Raw genomic sequence first — 21182 nt, forward strand, 5'->3', positions numbered from 1 at the left:
CACTAGGTCCCCCCGTGTGGTTCTGGGATTTTTGCTCACCGTTCTTGTGATCATTTTGACCCCACGGGTGAGATCTTGCGTGGAGCCCCAGATCGAGGGAGATTATCAGTGGTCTTGTATGTCTTCCATTTCCTAATAATTGCTCCCCCAGTTGATTTCTTTAAACCAAGCTGCTTACCTATTGCAGATTCAGTCTTCCCAGCCTGGTGCAGGTCTACAATTTTGTTTCTGGTGTCCTTTGACAGCTCTTTGGTCTTGGCCATAGTGAAGTTTGGAGTGTGACTATTTGAGGTTGTGGACAGGTGTCTTTTATACTGATAACAAGTTCAAACAGGTGCCATTGATACAGGTAACGAGTGGAGGACAGAGGAGCCTCTTAAAGAAGAAGTTACAGGTCTGTGAGAGCCAGAAATCTTGCTTGTTTGTAGGTGACCAAATACTTATTTCCACCATAATTTGCAAATAAATTCATTAAAAATCCTACAATGTGATTTTCTGGAGAAAAAAAATCTCAATTTGTCTGTCATAGTTGACGTGTACCTATGATGAAAATTACAGGCCTCTCTCATCTTTTTAAGTGGGAGAACTTGCAAAATTGGTGGCTGACTAAATACTTTTTTTCCCCCCACTGTACAGGCCCACTGCTTATTGAAATGCATAATCTTGCACTTGTTGGTAGCCATGTTTTCGGCTGAGAAACAAGTTAGCATGGTTAAAACTTCCCACATTCTTTTTAGATGACTTTGGGCTTCGGCATACACCTCAATATGCAAGATGGCTCTAAAAGGAATCTTATTTACTAAAACAGGGAGCAGTCAGACCATTGGAAACTCTACCAGCAGCCCATGTCAATATTTGACCCACAACTTTTCAAACAGCGACAGACTGGTACCAGAAATCAGCCCAGGCATTTCTAACACACTGGCCCATTTTGTTCAAGGCCCCCAGCCTGGCCAATCTTTTTCCTCAAGGCCCTCATTATTAGCCAAATAATTAAAATTTGGCACTACATTTTGACAGGCCCAATTGGCAAAACATTGACCAGGCCATCTGGAATTTGCCCAAACTGCCTATGGCCAGCCCACCACTTCAAATATAACCCGTACAGTATATGCAGGAGATAACTTCATTAATGCGGTTGTTCTAGATCAACATAAAAGGCATGCATTTTTTCCCCAGCAACCAGATACCCCCAGTGTAATCAGTCAGTCAGTCATTCCTGGATATGATAAAATCTGGGCTCCTTGATTATACCGTTTTCATATGGGTTGTTGAGAGGGGGAATTGAGCTGGCCCCTCTATCACATCTTAAAGCCATATAGCAACATTCACAAGTCCTCTGAAAACACCAGATGATAGGCATAGAAAGCACAGCTACTGCCGTCCAGGGACAGCAAGGCCAGGGTCACACAGGCCCCAGGTCATTCTAAAACTGTTCATACCTGAAAAATTGACAATTTCCAAGAGGTAATCCCTCCCACTACAGTTTGTCACTACTACACCGGTAGAATAACTGTTCTCCAGTCTTTTCAAAAGCATTGTAAACAGTAGGGCATCTGACTATGTCCATCTTGAGTACAGCAATCATGTCCATAAGAGTATAGCAGTCCTCTCAGGAGGTTCATTCACTGAGAAGAAAAACAGTAGTTAACACAAAGGGAATTAATATCGAAGACAACACTCATTTAATTTACCGGTTTAAGAAAAATAACAGTACAATCATTAGCTAGGTAAAAGCCCAAAGCAGTCAAACCATTCAGATTTCCCAGACTTTCATTATCACCCTTTCAGTTAAGACAATGTTTCATTTTTAAAACAAAAAACATAGCAAAAACACAAGTCATTCAGTGGAAATGGATGAGTGCATCAACACTGCGTTTTTTGTGAACACTGCAATAAGTATGCCTTGGGGTAGTATCACTTTCTTTCCCTCTCTCAGCACATGAGATCATTGGGATTCTAGTTACCACTTCACCAACCCCAGACAGAGTTGTAGTGTAGAGAGGGAATCTTTAGGTCAGAATACAGGAAATTGCATATCATTTTAAAACACTGCAATAGCTTTTAAAAGAAAAGTGATAATACAAAATAAAAAACGTTCAAAAATGTTAATATATAAAAATTTAAATCATGTTCTCCATGTTGCAGCACTGTTTTGAAATAGTGTTTATAGTGGAAATTCTAAAACTCAATGACTTTCCAATAACCAATTAATTAAATTTACCTCAAAAGATGTGTTATTTACAGAACTGTCATAACTTATCTCTGAAATGTTTATTAGTCTAGCATATGATTTTCACAGTAGCTCTGAGGTTTGTATGTGCATTTATTTTAGATAAGATGTCTTGTATTACAATGTTAGGCTTTATCATCTCCCACTAGTATCAACCTTACAGTGGAACAGACTGGTTCCTTTTGTCAACACGACAAGCACCCATCTCAATCACATAGGGCCTACACAAGCTGCTTACCATTTATATACACTGACTGTAGAAACATTAAGAACTTTTGCTCTTTCCATGACAGACTGACCAGTTGAAAGCTATGATCCCTTATGTCACTTGTTAAATCTAATTCAAATCAATGTAGATGAAAAAGAGGAGACAAGTTAAAGAAGGATTTTTAAGCTTTGAGACAATTCAGACATGCATTGTGTATGTGTGCCATTCAGAGGGTGAATTGGCAAGACAAAAGATTTAAGTGCCTTTGAACGGGGTATGGTAGTAGGTGCCATGCGCACCGGTTTGTGTCAAGAACTGCAACGCTGCTGGGTTTTTCACACTCAAAAGTTTCCCGTGTGTATCAAGAATGGTCCACCACCCAAAGGACATCCAGCCAACTTGACAACTGTGGGAAGCATTGGAGGCAACATCGGCCAGCATCCCTGTGGAACGCTTTCGACACCTTGCAGAGTCCATGTCCCGACGAATTGAGGCTGTTCTGAGGGCAAAGGGGGGGGGGGGGACGGGGACGGGGGGACAACTCAATATTAGGAAGGTGTTCCATATGTTTGGTATACTCAGTGTAGCTAACCTCTATCAAGAACAGTTCTCGTCATTACACTTTAAAATTTGAGTGTACAACCTAGAAAATGTATCTAGAAATGTTCAAATTATGTCAACACCACTCTTCTCTCCTTTGGTCCACCTTCTATCAGACCCCATCAGGTTGCCCTTACTACCCTCTGATTGGACGAGGGTCCAGGCTGGCCGCCAGTAGTTCTTCTCAAGGTTTAGAAGGCCACAAATACAGAATGTTGCAAAAAAAGGTCAAATTAAATCAAACGAAAAAATGATCTCATGAAATGGCATGAAGGTGAAAGCAATTAAAATTAGCATCACCCAAACAGATATACTCCCTGTCAAATATGTTTGCTTCAAAACAAGGTGAGGGTGAAGGAAGAGCAGAAGGAGATAAAGATAATATTTTCCCAACTAGTAGTGGAGGATTCACGGATCGGGAAGTGGGATCTCTCGGTCAGTGCAAGGTGGTAGAAGTGGATGAGGCATGGGGGGCTAGAGGACTAGAGGAGGGTGGTAGGGGTGGTGGAGTGGGGGGCTGGAGGACTAAAGAAGGGGTTAGAGGCAGGAGGAGTGGCGGCTTGCGGGGCTCCAGAACTATCGGAGGGGGAGTCAGGCTGCATGTTGCTCCTCCAGGGTGGGAGTGGGTGTCGGGGTGGTGGTGGAGCCGTTGGCTTTGCTCTTGCTCTTGGGCAGCAGCTTGCGGTTCAACATCCGGCTGAAAGTGGCCGTGCGTTTCTCCTGGTCCACCGTCACAGGCTGCTCCAGGTACACCAGGTCGTTGTGCGACTGGCTCATACCCGGGTCCTTGCACTGGCGGCGCCGGCGGAAGAACAGTTTGGCACTCTTTTGCAGCAAGCCGCCTCCTGGTGGGAGGAAGAGGAGAAAACCAGACGAGGTTGTCGTAAATTAACATAATTCAACAGTAACTGTGAGATAGTGTCCTCTACATAGTCGCGGGAAGTCGTTTGGGGGTGGGGGTGCTGCGTTTTGGGGGTGGCAGTGGTGTCAGTTCGGCTAAACCTAGGGTATGGCAAAGTGGGGTGTAGAAATACATCCACCAGATGAAGCTCATTTACTGTACTTCTACACAATTTTAAAACACTAAAATGCTATTTGGAGAACAGCAAAAACAAAATGACCCCCAGACATTATCACCCCAATATTAGGTTTATATTAGGTTTAAAGGTCTGTGGAATGGTGTGTACAATGTACTACTCAAACTCATCATACATACTGTAGGCTACATTGACTCATTTAGCCTACTTGTGGAACAGTGCATACATTTACATTTTACATTTTAGTCATTTAGCAGACGCTCTTATCCAGAGCGACTTACAGGAGCAATTAGGGTTAAGTGCCTTGCTTAAGGGCACATCGACAGATTTTTCACCTAGTCGGCTCGGGGATTAGAACCAGCGACCTTTCAGTTACTGGCACAACGCTCTTACCCACTAAGCTACCTGCCGCCCCATACACTGCAACATGAAATAGATACATAATACACGCTATCAAGGCCCACTTCAAATACCGACATCAATGTGAAAGTAACCAAAGCATAAAACAGCTGACTGCGAATGCAAACTATACCAGATAAATCCTACACATGCATTGAAATAAAAAGGCACGGAATTACTTAGGCCTACAATCTACAAGGAATGAAGAAAAATCGACACATTAAGGCCGTTCCTGTGATTCAGCACTGCTGGACAGCGCCTCGGTACAGGTAGGCATAGTGGAGCTCCGTGGGGTGTGGCTGAATGGACAGCATTTCTGTCTTGTAGCCAGCTAGAATTAGGCTATTCAGTTTGTGGGCAGTTTCTGGGAACAGTCGAGTAGCCTACAATGCTTATATGAAAATCATAACTGGCACGCAGATCTTTAGAAACTGTAGGATCAATTGTAAATTGTCACTCATTAATATTGCAACATAGCAGCCAAAGCAGAGGCGGCCTGCAAAAATGTTTCCCCGGGCCAGCTTGTCTGTCTGATACTATTGTGTTGCCTATGCTGCATCTGGGTGCACATTATATACAAAAAAATAACAGCCCTACATCCACACAATAGCTAAATAACTTTGCAATAATATTTAATGACATTTTGCCAGCAAGATTGATCTGTTAGAATATACAATTTTAATTCAGGAAGATGGACAATCAAGACTGATAGACTAAATAGCAGCCTAACGTTACCTGTTGGCTTTTGGTCGTTGAAGCCTATCCGTATACTAACTTTTGCCACAGGGAGGCTCTATGACTGGGGCCTATTGCCGCTTTGATGACTTGTGATTAGCCAACAACTACAAGCTACACGCATCACGCTCCACTCGTGAAAAGCAAGAGCAGCAGCATAAATCAAACCATTTCTCTCTCTCGCTTTCTACTGCAGCAGTTGTGTTCAGATCTGTACGGGCCCTTCCGGACAAGTCAGTTAAAATTACACATAACCGAGACCCATGACAATCATATCAAATCCGACCCAGACCCGTGATATTATTTAGAATTCTGGGTCCCGGATCGGGTCTCAGGTACAGGTGGATCCTTGAAGACTTATACTGTGCACCTTCCCATTTACACACACCAAGCCCCTCCCCTGCCACTCACAACAACAAAGATGAGAGATCACTTCTTCCTGTCTGACAAGCGGTTTCAACTCGCTATTTGCTTTTGAGGTTTGGTCCAACATAATCTGTCGTATGGACACCGAAACACATTGAGACATTATTTTACTGTAATAGAAGAGAAGTTAACCGTTCTAACGATACCGTTTTTATGTCTCAACTCAAATTGCGCGCAGAGCAGACACTACTCAAACGGTAGTATCAATGAACATTGAGTCTGGAAAATGAATGCTAAATTTGTCGCCCGCATCATTGCGGTATCAAGTACTGCTAGCAGCATTTTAGCCAAAGACTAACAATTGAACTGTTCTACCTTGTTAACTAGCAAATAAAGTGCATTCGGAAAGTACTCAGACCCCTTCCCCTTTTCAACATTTTGTTACGTTACAGCCTTATTCTAAAATGGATTAACTAAAAAATGTTTATACATCTACACACAATACCCCATAACGACAAAGTGAAAACAGGTTTTTAGAAAATGTTGCTAATTTATTGAAAATAAAATACAGAAAAACCTTATTTACATAAGTATTCAGACCCTTTGCTATGAGACTCGAAATTGAGCTCAGGTGCATTATGTTTCCATTGATCATCCTTGAGATGTTTCTACAACTTGATTGTTGTCCACCTGTGGTAAATTCAATTGATTGGACATGCTTTGGAAAGGCACACACCTGTCTATATAAGTTCCCACAGGTGACAGTGCATGTAAGAGCAAAAACCAAGCCATGAGGTCGGAGGAATTAGAGCTCCAAGACAGGACTGTGTCGAGGCACAGATCTGGGGAAGGGTACCAAAAAATGTCTGCAGCATTGAAGGTCCCCAAAAACACAGTGGCCTCCATCATTCTTAAAATGGAATTTGTTTGGAAACACCAAGACTCTTCCTAGAGCTGGCCGCCCGGCCAAACTGAGCAATCAGGGGAGAAGGGCCTTGGTCAGGGAGGTGACCAAGAACCCGATGGTCACTCTGACAGAGCTCCAGAGTTCCTCGGTGGAGATGGGAGAACCTTCCAGAAGGACAACCATCTCTGGAGCTCTCCACCAATCAAGCCTTTATGGTAGAGTGGCCATACGGAAGTCACTCCTCAGTAAAAGGCACATGACGCCCGCTTGGAGTTTGCCAAAAGCCACCTAAAGGACTCAGACAATGAGAAACAAGATTCTCTGGTCTGATGAAACCAAGATTGAACTCTGGCTCGAATGCCAAGTGTCACGTCTGGAGGAAACCTGGCACCATCCCTACGGTAAAGCATGGTGGTGGCAGCAGCATCATGCTGCCACCAAATAAGGCTGTAACGTAACAAAATGTGGAAAAAGTCAAGGGGTCTGAATACTTTCCGAATGCACTGTAGTTCCAAGTTCGCTAAACTTGAAATATAAAGATTAGCTGGCAACTCACTAGCACGTGGGCATGTGCTTGAGATAGTCTCATAAACTGATGTTATTTTTCTGTAATGCCTGCTACAAGAAGTTAGTCATTATTAGTGAATGTGCATTATGCATAGTTCTGGTTACATTTTTAACAAAAAGGGCATTTTCAGACAGACTTGAAAGCCAGATCAGTGATTATTGCAAAAAAAGCATATCATTTCACAAACCGGAAATTCATTAGATTATTGAAATGCAGTGTATCTGACCTTTAATTGTACAACAAAGCTTATTTAGAGAAAACATTTTAAAAATCGAGATATTGTGAATCGTTGAGATATGATTTTTAGGCCATATCACCCAGCCCTAACTCTGGTCTAGAAAAATGGCACCGACCTTGACAGAAATGCACCTAAAACTGCTCCTACAACTCAGCTGGGAGCTGTTGCAGCCTAAAATTAAAAGGATGTTATACCATCTGAAAGAAAATGTGAATGTCACATTTCATAGATGGACAGCATTCTAGTCTAGTCACTACTGTACCAAGCTACTAAGAGCTGCTTGTGAGGTAACTTACTCTTCAAGAAAACATTTCTGGTTAGCAATGGTTTCCTCTTTAAGATGGCAGATAATAAAGTGACAAGGGAAGGGTGGAGATAGGAGGAAGGAAAAATGAGAAATCAGATCAACAAGATGTAAAAAGAGAGAGAGACAGACACTGAAAATAACAGACTGGAGTGGTGACCAGGATCATTAGGACTTGAGTAGTGTAAGAGAGTTACCAAAGTGATATGCCCAGTAGAATATTTTAGGAGAGAATAAGGCTAAAAATAGACACAACAATAAGATCTTGAAGATCTGCCACAGTGTTGGCATTCCATAAACTCTCACCCTTGCTCTTTTTGGAGCCAGACTCTGAGATGCAGAGGGACATGGAGGTTTTGTCTGGGTCCTCTTCTGCTTGGCTCTCCCAGTCCTCCGGGGCATGCTGGGCTTGAGCCTGGGCCAGTCCACTGGGGCCCTCCTGGGGGTCCGCCACCGCCGGGGGGTTGCTACTGGTTCCTACTACTGACGCAGTCTTCACAGCAATCTCCTGAGAACCCCCCTCCGACATGGAGGCATCCATCGCAGCAGCGTAGCCCGCCATCAAGGCCATCTCATCATCCTGAGACAGAGGGGTCTAGGAAATGGAGTACAGAATAGAAAACCCACTGTTAACATTTCAAAAAGAAGAGCTGAAGAGCCTCTAAGAGGTAGAGAGTAGCCTAGCGGTTAGAGCTTTGGGCCAGTAACCTAAAGGTTGCTAGTTTGAATCCCCGAGCCAACAAGGTGAATTTAATTTTGCTCTGCCCTTGAGCAAGGCACTTAACTCTAATTGCTCCAGGGTCGCAATCAATAATGGCTGATCCCTGATTGTGACCCCAATCTCAGTGGGGGTTTGGATATGCAAAAAAACATTTGCATTTCACACTTGTGCAGGTTATCCACTTGTAAAGTGAAACACGACAAATATAAGCATCCCCTATTTGACCTTTGGAGTGTACTGCCTAGCTGCTCTGTATCGTATGCCTTTGAGTTTAAGTGTCTTTGGGTTTCAGAAAAGCCCTAAACAAATCTTATGTATTATTATGGTACCTTGGCCACTCCTGAGATGATGATGGTGCTCTTCTTGACCGGGGACTTGAGCTTCTGCTTGGCTGACTCGTGGAGCTGGCGGATGGCGGCCTCTGCCACGGGATCGGACCCGTTGAGCATGAGCAGCTCTGTGTCTGAGGAGGACAGGGCCTTGCTCCCCATGGTCCCCCGCATGGATGTCTGCTCTGACACCCTCCGAGACGACAGCTTGGACTTGGTGCCGCTGGGAGGCTTCAAGGGGGTCTCTGAAAACATACAAGATCATTTGGATAAGTTCCTTATCAACTTATTGACAATAATACCGGTAATTGCATTCGATACATTTGATTTAAAATAATCTGAGCCCATCTCCTGTAAGCAACATCTCATAGTAATGCCTAGACTAGAGGCAGTCGTGTTGAAAAAAAGTCCAAAAGCCTATCCAGAGCGACTTACAGGAGCAATTCAGGTTAAGTGCCTTGCTCAAGGGCACATCAACAGATTTTCCATCTAGTTGGCTCTTACCGCCATACTTTTGGGGTTCCATCTTAAACATTAATTGTATTGTTAAAGATTAAATACGTACGCTGGGTTGGATTTGTGCTGAGTCCAGGCAGTAGTGGTCGAGCTGGTTTACTCTTCACTGCAGTGATTGTGGTGACCACAGTACCGCAGGGCATGACCGTGCGGTCCATCTCCACTCTCTTAGTGGGGGCTGGAGTAGGGGGCTGCCACGACCGCACCTCGCTGGGTTCCAAGTAGGTAAACTGGGGGACGAGAGAAAGGATGGAATGACATGACTATCATAGTGGTTCAAGAATTTCAATAAAACTTCAAATTCATTGTGTAAAATGGTAAGGTGTTGGATATGAATTTGATATGTATTAAGACGTTTAAAGGTCCAATGCTGCCGTTTTTATTTCAATTTCAAATAATTTCTGGGTAACAATTATGTAACTTACTGTGAATGCTTTCAATAAAATGGTCAAAAATAAACAAAAATAGCCTCTTAACAAAGAGCAATTTCTCAAGCAAGAATTTTGCTAGGACTGTCTGGGAGTGGGGAGCAGAAAATGGAAAACTAGCTGTTATTGGCAGAGTGGTTTGGAACTCCTTCTTATTGGTCTGTTAACCCAGGCAGGTCAAAACTAACTCCCACCAAAACAAGCTGAAATTTCAGGTGGTCTTTTCTAACAGCTCTTACAGTAAAAGGGCATTATCATAATTTTCACAATTCCACAGTATTATTCCAACCTCATAGTGTGGAAATATATATAAAACACACTGGGCCTTAAAAAAGCTAGTTATCTTGCCTCAGCAATAAGTGACCCAGTCACTTGGTCTTTGGTAATGAGTGCAAATGTTTGCTGTCCTTTGGGTTGCTTCTTCACCAGATCAAAAGGCACGGACATTTGACCCAGTAAGGAGTCTGTCAGGAAGACAACACATCCCAATCAGTTTGCTATAACAAGACTTCATACGTGTAATTTTGCACACAAACAACAATAAGTCACTGTATGAGTAAAATGACAGACACAATGATACAGAGGACATTTTAAGGCTGTCAGACATATTTTAAGGGTGATAAAAAGCTTAAATTGTTCTTAAATTCAACTGTTGTGGGTGTGTATCAGACATATTATTAGTGTCCTTACCTCACCCTGTGCCTACATTTAGAGATACAAAACAAATATATACTTACTCTGAGGTTTCCCATCATCCAGCAGCTGAATATTGAGCTCTTTTGATCGTCCATTCAGCTCACTGGGTGAGAGAAAGAGAAACATTTACAAAACTGAAAACGAGCAACAGAAAGACAATGAGGAAGAGAGAGGGACTTTGGGTTGGATATTATGCGACTGGTTGGCAAGTGTTTACTAAAAGATTGAGCTCACATGCCACTATAATGGCTACTAGCTTCATTTTTTCATATAACGTTTTCCATATAAAAGGGGCTCTGTAAAGACTCTGGCAGCAGCAGCAGTAGCAGCAGTGGATCTCGAGTCTGGACTCACAAGATGAAGGGCTGGTCCCAGGCTGGGCTGGCTGTGTTCTGTAGGACTGAAGTGGAGAATTTCTGTGGAGGGTCGTCTAGCTGCAGCACACACAGGGGATTCATACTGCCTGCGAAGTGCAAACACAACAGAAGAGGAGTTCAACAGAAATGCACGTCCGCATACAAATCAAACATTGAGGTTGGTTGGGGATATCTAAATACCAGTCAATACAGTACACTGACAAGCCAAGTCATGAGCATTAGGATGTTTGAAAATTCGATTATGTTGATGTTCAATTAATTGTGAAAACGAAAGAAAATTGTAAAAGAAAATACAAATTGTAGTTGACGTTCGATGTCTGAACCACAGAACTAGAATGAGTTCATTCTATTTCTATGGTCTGAACACTTTAGTTTAAAGACCCCTTAAGGCATAAAAACAAAAAAATGCTTTTTGTTTTTGATGAAACATTGAATTTGGCATTACTGCTATTAGCTCATAGAAACGCATTGAATAAAAGAGTCACTACATGGAACAACAAATAGTCCCAAAAAATATTGAAACGAAGTTTGTTCTGAAATGTCTGTCCTATATCTGAAAGATATCAGAAAGATCAGGAAACGAATATATATATATATATACACAGTACCAGTCAAAAGTTTGGAAACACCTCCACATTCCAGGGTTTTTCTTAATTTTTTATGAAGACATCAAAACTATAAAATAACACATATGGAATCATGCAGTAACCAAAAAAAAGTGTTAAACAAATATTTTAAATTTGAGATTCCTCAAATAGCTACCCTTTGCCTTGATAAATAAATAAAGCTTTGCACACTCTTGGCATTCTCTCAACCAGCTTCATGAGGTAGTCACCTGGAATGCATTTCAATTAACAGGTGTGCCTTGTTAAAAGTTAATTTGTGGAATTTATTTCCTTCTGAATGCGTTTGAGCCAATCAGTTGTGTTGTGACAAGGTAGGGGTGGTATACAGAAGATAGCCCTATTTGGTAAAAGATCAAGTCCATATTATGGCAAGAACAGCTCAAATAAGCAAAGAGAAATGACAGTCCATCATTACTTTAAGACATTAAGGTCAGTCAATACGGAACATTTCAAGAACTTTGAACGTCTCTTCAAGTTCAGTCGCAAAAACCATCAAGCGCTATGATGAAACTGGCTCACATGAGGACCGCCACAGGAAAGGAAGCCCCAGAGTTACCTCTGCTGCAGAGGATAAGTTCATTAGAGTTACCAGCCTCAGAAATTGCAGCCCAAATAAATGCGTCACAGAGTTCAAGTAACAGACACATCACAACATCAACTGTTCATATTATTATTCAGAGGAGACTGTGTGAATCAGGCCTTCATGGTCGAATTGCTGCAAAGAAACCACTACTAAAAGGACATCAATAAGAAGAAGAGACTTGCTTGGGCCAAGAAACACGGGACAAGAAACACGAGCAATGGACATTAGACCCGTGGAAATCTGTCCTTTGGTCTGATGAGTCTAAATTTGAGATTTTTGGTTCCAACCGCTGTGTCTTTGTGAGACGCAGAGTAGGTGAACAGATGATTTTTTCATGGCTACCACAGCTCTCTGCAGCGATTTGCCATCCCATCTGGTTTGGGCTTAGTGGGACTATCATTTGTTTTCAACAGGACAATGACCCAACACACCTCCAGGCTGTGTAAGGGCTATTTTAGTGAGAGTGATGGAGTGCTGCATCAGATGACCTGGCCTCCACAATCACCCAACCTCAACCCAATGGACCGTAGAGTGAAGGAAAAGCAGCCAACAAGTGCTCAGCATGTGGGAACTCTTTCAAGACTGTTGGAAAAGCATTTCAGGCTAAGCTGGTTGAGAGAATGCCAAGAGTGTGCAAAGCTGTCATCAAGGCAAAGGGTGGTTACTTTGAAGAATCTAAAATATATTTTGATTTGTTTAACACTTTTTTGTTACTACATGATTCCATATGTGTTATTTCATAGTTTTGATGTCTTCACTATTATTCTACAATGTAGAAAATAGTAAAAATAAAGAAAAACCCTGGAACAAGTAGGCGTGTCCAATTTTGGGACATGTATTTAACCCCTTATTTTAGGCACTAAACTATCTCCATATATACTTCCATTCATTTTTTAAACTGGTACCTGGGACCTTCAGATGAGTTGTTCCTAGTCTTGCTCCTTTCCACAGAGGGGTCATAATAGTTTGTAGGCCAAACCGTTCGGACGCTACAGATGTTTTCGTGAGAAGACCGATTTTCGGGACGTCTCATGGTCTGACAAACACAGATCTAGCTCTGCCACCTTTCACCGCAGATGCGGAAGGGTGATATCGGCGGATGGGGTGGATTGAGACGCAGCTCATGCAAAAAAACAGATCTCTCTAGCTGAAACAGATGTATTTTGATGTTTTTTCTATTGTTATGTAAATTAGATTTTCGCGGGCTGAGGAAATTGCAGGAGAAGGGTTAATAGCATGGTGGTAACTTGTAGTGACTAGTACATTTACACTGAGTGTACAAAACATTAGGAACACTTTCTCTTTCCATGACAGACTGGCCAGGTGAATCCAGGTGATACCTTATTGATGTAACTTGTTCAATCCACTTCAATCAGTATAAATTAAGAGGAGGAGACAGGCTAAAGAGATATTTTTAAGCCTGGAGACAATTGAAACTTGGATTGTGTATATGTGCCATTCAGAGGGTGAATGGGCAAGACAAAAGATTTAAGTGCCTTTGAACAGGGTATGGTACTAGGTGCCAGGTAGGTTTGAGTGTGTCGAGAACTGCAACGCTGCTGGGTTTTTCACGCTCAACAGTTTCCCGTGTATATCAAGAATGGTCCACCAACCAAAGGACATCCAGCCAACTTGACACAACTGTGGGAAGCATTGGAGTCAACATGGGCCAGCATCCCTGTGGAATGCTTTCGACACCTTGTAGAGGGAAAAGGGGTGGTTCAACTCAATATTAGGAATATCAGTGTACATGTCAATGGCTGAGATAAAGTAGGTCTGGCTTTCAGGCTTGTAACTGAATGAATAATGTATCAACTGGTAGAGACACAAGTTGCCCTGGCTATTGAATAGCTGCTGCTTCCTTGGCTATTGGCCACACTGCACATTTCATCAATAAACCCTATCAGCATAGTTGTCCTCTTCGCTTTAATGAAAAAGGAGCAACTGGGGGGAGAGAAGTGCTGAACACCACACATCTAATTATCAACAGTAATGTAGTCAGGGAGAGACGCTCTTCTCTCTCCCTGCTGTGGGTGATGAGCTGCAGCTCTGACAGGCCTGCTACCGTAGGGGAGTTTGGAACCACAGTGAGTCGGGTTCAATGGGTTCAACTGACATCAGAAAATAACAAGTCTCAGCGGCTCCTTGAGGTCCATGCTACTGTTATCTCTGCTGGCAGCCACCTCAAGATGAGGCACATGTGGAGCTGTAACAACGCTTCATTGTTTTACCCATGTGTCCATGGTTGAACCTCACCTGCAGCACAGTCCTCCTGCTCCTTACATGTCACCCGGATATTCTTCACCAGCAGCTTCCAGTCGTGAGCGCGGGGGGGCTTGGGGGGTGATGTCACCTTCTTACAGGCCTCCTAGAGAAGGGGATAGAGAACATGCCGATATTAGGCACTTCCATATTTCATGTAGTGGAGAGTAGTGTAGAGCTACAGGGTGCGCATGCTTTTGTTCCAGCCCAGCATTAACACACCTGACTCAGGAATGCATGGTGTAGAGACTAAGAAACCTAACTATGTTGATATTCAGTGCTTCTGAATATCAGGCAATCTATCAATAGAGAGGTATAGAAACGGCCAACGGGTGACAGGCGCACGATGTGCTGACAGGGTGCATTTGTTGTTGTATGTCTTCTAGAGGTTGACACAGGAGTGAAAATGTATTCCTGTCCCGTCATGTCAACATTTTCCCGTACTGTCCTGATGCCGCAACAGTTCCATAACACCGGAACTTTCCTGTCCCTCCCCGATAAAAATCACTCCTGTCCCGTACTCATTTTCACGAGCAGAAATCAGAAATAACCTCCTCCGTTAGCTGCTCGTTTGTCCCCCGCTCTGCGTGTAGAATGGCTTTAGTGGAAACCAAGACTGTTCTCAGGGCAGGTTGTACCTAGATATGTTTGAGTCGCGTCAGGGACAATTTTAGCATTTTAGCTAACCCTAACCTAATTCTCCTAACCTGCCACGTTAATTCTCCTAACCTGCAATGAAAAGTCACTTCTGCTAGTCAAAACCGGAAGACCTGGCCTGAGAGCAGTTTGAGTATCCACTAATGCTATAGTGCGCTCTGCTTGTGAGTAGCCATAGCAACTGCTCCGTTTGGCTACTGCTCAACGCTCGCGAGACATTTACGAGATTTAGGCCATGAAGGCAGCCCTTCTACTTACCCAGAGTCAGATGAACTCATGATATGGACGTGCAATTGTGTATGTCTCTGCGTGCATCTGAGGTAATTAGTGACTGGCTACAACTGGCGCGAGGCGCGCGAGAGTGAGCCTGGCTACAACAAAGTTATTCATGGCTACATTTATTTAGTAAACTATATTAGGCCTACTCACAGGTTCACTCTCTCCACACGTTAAATATTTCTACCCGACCCCCCCCCCCCCCCCCCAAAAAAAAAACAACAGTTTATAACTATTCCTGTACTGCCCGTTCCTGTGGACTGACGATCCTGTCCTGTCCTGACCCACGGGAGCCCTGTTCCCGTATCAAACTGTAATGTCTTCCTCTCACCTTGACCTCTGTGGCCTGAGCAGGCCTGCAACTCAGCATCACGGAGGGACGCACCGCACACAGCAGCTGTCTCAGCCTGTCCTTTACTGCAGCCACACTGGGGCTTGTGGCATTGTCCTGACAGACAAGCAAACAAATCAACACTCCACCATCACATCACTAGCAATCATCTGCATTACAGTTTGACTTGTCTGGACTGCTGATTTTGGGAAACATCATTAAAAAAAAACATGTTCAGGTTTGCAGTTTACCCTCAGGAAGTAGTGAAGCGCTTAGTTTTTCAAATGTGTATTGCCTTTATTTTTATTTTTTTACTGAGACTGTGGGCTATGGGCCACACCTGTGTGAAGCTGGGGCTGAGCTGCAGGTCCCATGTCTCCAGATGGGTCACCCCCCAGCCCACCCAGACCTCTCCTTCAGCCTCCCTCATCTGTAAGTCCAACTGGGGAACAGAGGGCAACAGAACCACCATGAGCAACAACACAGTTGTTGTATTATCACACACACCACATACTTAACACAAACACACGCTTCAGCCCTGCAGAGTGCAAGCCAACACAATGAGCTGTAATTGAGCAGTCCAGCATAGAGAGAAAGAGAGAGAGAGTAAGTGAGAGAGAGGGAGAGTGAGCGAGTGTGGGAGGGAGACAGAGGGCTAGAGAGGGAGAGACTGTATACTAGTGACTGGGCCATCCTGTCCCAGCATGCATAGATTCCGCTCTGACTGTACAGCCAACTCTGTGTTACCAAACAAAGGCTTTTTCTGATACCACTGAAATACCCTGGATTTAGCAAAAATAATAGCAGTTTGATCAGTAAAATAAGTTTTGGTCATACCGGAAAAAGTGTAGGCCTTAGTGTTACATAAAGGACAGTACAAGTGGACTCAAGTAATGGTGAGTAAAGTACAGCAGCCATATTTTGCCAGAAGCACTAATATTTGGGAGATGTATCATCAATGTGTGGGAAAATGTTAACAACAAACTGACTGTGTCATTATAGTAATGGGGAATGAATATAGCCTAGTCTTTTATGGTTGAGGAAATAATACCTGAGAACAAAAGGATTCCATTTAAAGTAGCCTATCACGTGAGTCACATTAAATGCCCCACTGCAATGATACTACAGTTCTGTTACAACTGTGGTTACACATGGCCAAAGTGCACTAAGCTGCAAAACCACAGAGCGTGTGAGTGAGGCAGAAAGAGAAACACACGGTCTCAATATACTGTACAAATATATCCCTTCACAATCACTCATAACAAGAACAGGGACCATTCTAGTGCCGGGCAGAGTCAGTCAGTCGCAACGTGAAAAAGGATGAAAATATTTCAAAAGGTCTGCCCCCAGGACTTTTCCAGACCAAACCGAAGAAGGGAGAGTGAAAAAAACTAAACAATAGCCTCCCACTACCCCTCCCAAAAACAACAACCAATCCAAAACCCTAACAAAGGTGTCCTGACCAAACCAAATCCTGGCTTTAGATTTTTTACCTCTCACTGGACTGTATTTACGGCAGGATCAAGCCCGCAACGAGTTAACAAGTCAAGCACCTTATTTATTTAAAAATAGCTTTAATTCAATTGGTTAACTTCAACAGCCACTTACTAGCCGTGCATTTGCAACCGCTTAACAACTGGCTCAATAACTTAGACGGGATGGAAGCTTATAGAGCTTTATGTAATATACCCACAACGCACACTCCTGCGGTCTTTCTCACTTTCATGATGTTCAATATGAAACCACAAGTAGTACTAGGCTACAGCAAGCAACCTAGAGGAATAACCAGCAGAGGGAAAGGCTAGATTGCTAAACTTTATGGGTGAGCCTGAGTCAACAGAGATTTGACTGTAATTCGTGCCCAGTTATGGACGACGCTAATAAAATGGATGTATCAAGCCATCTCTACTTTGTTTTGCATAAAAAAGGGAACATTACTCAACATCAAAAACATTACTTAAACCCATTAGTATGTGATTATGTCTGTGATCCTACTCTTCTCCAATGACAAAAGTGGAGGTAGTAAGGAAAAAGGGGCACCTTTACCCCCTCCAGTATTTTACATTAGACTGACAGTGATTTAAAGGTCTCCAGGACATTTGCCAACCTCTAGGCCCTCGCCATTTAATCCGATTCTCATTGCAGCAGCAAAGCTACGCTGAAGTGCGTCATGTTCAATAAATCACAGAGCTTCCTCCATTAAGACAACACAGTGAGACAACCAGGAGCCCTGCCCCCCTCTTCCTCACTCTCCCTTTGTTTGTCTAAAGCATTGCTCCAATAGAGATGGGATGGGACAGATGTTAGCAGCAGATGTAGTGGACATAACTGTTGTGTTCATTTACCTGCAGTTCAAGTGGCGATATCTTCATGCTGTACCTACAGGGCTCTCCTGGAGACATGGCTGATGGTGAGGCACTGAGGGAGAACTGAAGCTTGTCCCCAACCACCTTGCATTGTGCAGCCTAGGGGAAGACCAGACAGCATAGTTACAATAGTACCATATAGTAATCAAGGTTCCACAAAAAAATGCATTTGAGGTAAAAAGGTGCTTGGTGCTAAACATGCCCGACCATAATTGTGGTATTCTTGCAAAGTGCATACATGGTTCACATTCAGACTGGTTTACCTGGTTTTCTTCCTTACTGTGTGTGTGTTGTTTATTTTTTAACCCGTTCAGTGTGTGACCACTATCAACTTGAAAGCTCCAAACATGAAGTATCTCATTATACTGCCCATTTCTCCCAGCAGGACCCTCCTCATCATCAGTTCCCTCTTGTCTCCATTAGTGTTTATCTGTACTGGGCTGGCTATAAGGAGACAGCTACTAAGCTTCTTACTGCACACTCACTCATGCAGGCTGGGCAAGGATAAGCCTTTGTTCACCAAAGTCTAAAACAATGAAGCAGCATCTGGAGCTTGCATATTACAGAAAATCCTAAACAAAAAAAGCTGTGCAGGAATTTAAAAGGTGCAATATGCAGAAATCGCTTCGCCATTTCCTGGTTTGCTAAAATTCTAATAGTTCTCCTAATTTCAGTTTGTGACAAAACAAACAAGCGCAGAGAATCATTGTACCATCTAAACCGCTGTGAAATATATTTTCAATAACCAAATATATTGTATTATCAGTTGTTTGAAGCTGGTGTACAAAACCAAAAATGTAAAAGATGCAAAAACAAAACGTAAGAACGGGAATCATTGAAATAGCGCACATAGAACAGATCTACTGCTTCTTAGACTTGCTTTCAATGACAATGACAGATCTATAACTCACATTTCTATTTGACTTTGGTCGGGTCGCCCAAAAAGTTACATATCGCAGCTTAAATAACACAGACTAGTCTATCGGAAAAACCCTGCTTTGCTTTCCTTTCAATACAAAATCTGCTAATGCTATTGGTGAAAATATTATTGATAACTTCTGAGAATGTATAAAAACAGTCTGAGAATTCTGTTCACCTTTCTTTTAGTAGAGGGTCTGGTTATATGATGATCCCATAAACTTGGAGCTGGAGAGGAGGTCGTAAAAATGTGCTTACTGCATGAAATCTACAAAAAGGCTGCTATTGGTTCTGGTCAGACAATTTAAGGCGAGGGGGAAAATGTCTGGAAGTGCCAGTGAAGCTAATGGACATTGTGTGAATCAGAATATTGGCCACTGCGGACCTGAAATGAAGTTTAAAGGCTGCAGCTCCAGTAAAGCACTCCCCTTTACATTGAATTACAGTGGAAGAGTGGAGTGACTACAGTGGTGGGTTATTACATTAGGGCACATTGATTAGGAAATGGCAACAGCATAAATGCTTTCTTTTCTAACTGTGGTTAACCATTTAAGTGGCTGTAGGAAGACGACGACGCTGCACTGGGTTCAACAATGACCCAATTGATCTCAAACTTGATTTTATCAGGAAAATAAGCATTAAAAAACAACCATGAACCATATCTGGGCTATACGGAATCATGTACTGAGCTTTTCATTCTGTGTGCAATTCGTTGCAAGCCATTCCATGAGAGCCAGTCTGAGACACAGGGATTTTATCTTACCTTCTGACCAGCAGACTTTTTGAAGCTGGACACTTGGCCAACCACCAGCTCTGATGACTGAAGGCCATCCTCTTCAAATGTTAGTTGCACTGGGCTCTGTGTGAGTTAGGAGTACCTGGGTCAGGTGGTGATCAGCAATAGGCTATGCCCCAACAACTGACATTAACTCAACATTACACTTCATTTTTGACAGTTTCAAGTAAAGAGTCAGAGAACAGGGTACAAATGGATCATGTTTACAATTTGGTATGAGATGAGAAGGTTACAACAAGGCACAGCAGCAAGGCACAGGAATCAAGATTGTTGACACTGGATTCTGTGACAGTGATCTCTTCTGCCACGAGGCTCACCTGTGTGCTCAGGTCTTGCTTTAGTTAATACAGATCCTGTTTTCATATGTTGTTTGTTTGTTGTGCTACAGTAGATTATTTCTAAAGTCTGTCACTGACTTTGCTATTAATGTATTTAGCTACAGGCAACTCGTGTAAATCCATAGTAATTTGGAATGCGAAATAAACTATTGTATTGGTCATGGGACTTACCCCAGACTTCCTCGATTCGTCATTCAACGCTCTGCACCAAGCACCTCTCCATTGACTTTTCCAGCTTTTCAGTGACAGCGCCCATCCCAACAGAGCGTCCGCTTCCTCCGAAACAGCATTGTTTTGCTCAGGCTTCTGTATCCGTAGATCGTCGTAAAAATACTGTATTAGATACAGTATCAATGTAATGCTGGATGCAATGAACAGTGTTACCATGCAAAGCCACTGCAAGTCTCCCAAACCAGAATTTGAAAGGGGACTTTCTGAGTCAGTCATCCTCAGCAACTGACTTAAATAGCTAGCTATTTAACTAATGACAATGGTCTCTTGAAAGTAAGACCAGTACAAAAACATGGTCTGATGCGCTTTTCAAGAAAGTCCCTGTCATTCAAGACAAGTAGCTAACGTTAGCCATCTAACGGAGTTATGGATCCAGCTATATTAGCAATGGGAGCTAGTCTTGCCAACAAGTTCAACCACTGAACCAGTAACTTTATGCAATGTTAGCCTCTTGTCTTGTTAATAATATCCTGGTTCCTGATGGAGGCTCAACTTTCAACTAAAATATCCCAAAATGAGTACCTACAGACTTCTCAAGGAAGTAGTTCATCCTTGTTAACGTTTGCTAACTTTATCTGGTTTTAAAACTGCAATAGAAAGCTAGGTAGCTAACAAGCAAGCAATATAAATGGTTTACTTAACGTTATTGCAAGTAACTTAGCTACCTACTAAATAACTGAGCATTTTGAGTAAGTTAGACCAAGCAAGCTCCACTCAGCTCTAACGTTAGCTGAACACCATTGTATCAAATGTCTGTATTTTGCTAGCTAGCCCCTAGCATTGCTAGCCAACAACAGTAAATTAGCTAACTACACATTGCGACGAGCTTTTCATAAAAGTTAGCTAGCTAGCATCAGACCTTTCTCTCATTCAAATTACAAGTCAACGTTAGCTAATTTAGCAAGTTATCTAGCTAGCTAACAACACGTAGTCCTAAATGTAATGTCAATTAATCATTTCTGGCATCCATGGCGTAAAGCCAAGTGATAGTTATTAATGGCTTCAAACGACGAACAAATTGATAATTTTGTGAGCCTCATCACACGCTCGAAGACCATCTCCGACACCGTCGATTACCGAAATCTAAAATTTGCAAATGTCATGTGATGTGGCATGAACTGTTATTCCCAGAGTGC

At 42.7% G+C, this 21182-nt stretch overlaps 1 protein-coding gene across 2 annotated transcripts; it reads right to left on the minus strand.

Moving 5' to 3' along the window:
• Positions 1-1664: 1664 nt before the first annotated feature.
• Positions 1665-20361, minus strand: LOC311142062 (C2 domain-containing protein 2-like). 2 transcript variants are annotated; one of them, XM_084177619.1, is made up of 13 exons: positions 19987-20361; positions 19445-19540; positions 17743-17862; positions 15738-15839; positions 15398-15514; positions 14128-14239; positions 10640-10748; positions 10327-10388; positions 9938-10053; positions 9211-9391; positions 8646-8890; positions 7902-8190; positions 1665-3886 (listed from the first exon to the last, which is right to left on the minus strand). In XM_084177619.1, exons 1-13 carry the CDS (start codon positions 20260-20262, stop codon positions 3633-3635), a joined length of 2079 nt encoding a protein of 692 aa, XP_084033745.1. In that variant the 5' UTR covers positions 20263-20361; the 3' UTR covers positions 1665-3632. The 2 variants fall into 2 exon arrangements, with proteins under 2 accessions (XP_084033745.1, XP_084033746.1); XM_084177620.1 differs by lacking the exons at positions 15398-15514; positions 15738-15839.
• Between the last annotated feature and the right edge of the window lie 821 nt (positions 20362-21182).

Source organism: Coregonus lavaretus (assembly GCF_964263955.1).
Source record: "Coregonus lavaretus genome assembly, chromosome: 15".
NCBI lineage: Eukaryota > Metazoa > Chordata > Actinopteri > Salmoniformes > Salmonidae > Coregonus > Coregonus lavaretus.

What these genes read in the sequence shown, in the direction of transcription:
- LOC311142062 (XM_084177619.1), bottom strand. Translation starts at nt 20,262, where the DNA reads ATGACTGACTCAGAAAGTCCCCTTTCAAATTCTGGTTTGGGAGACTTG. An exon ending in TATCGCCACTTGAACTGCAG is followed by an intron (nt 15,840 to 17,742) that starts GTAAATGAACAC and finishes TCTGTTCCCCAG; the next exon opens with TTGGACTTACAGATGAGGGA. An exon ending in TCATCTCAGGAGTGGCCAAG is followed by an intron (nt 8,191 to 8,645) that starts GTACCATAATAA and finishes TCCATTTCCTAG; the next exon opens with ACCCCTCTGTCTCAGGATGA.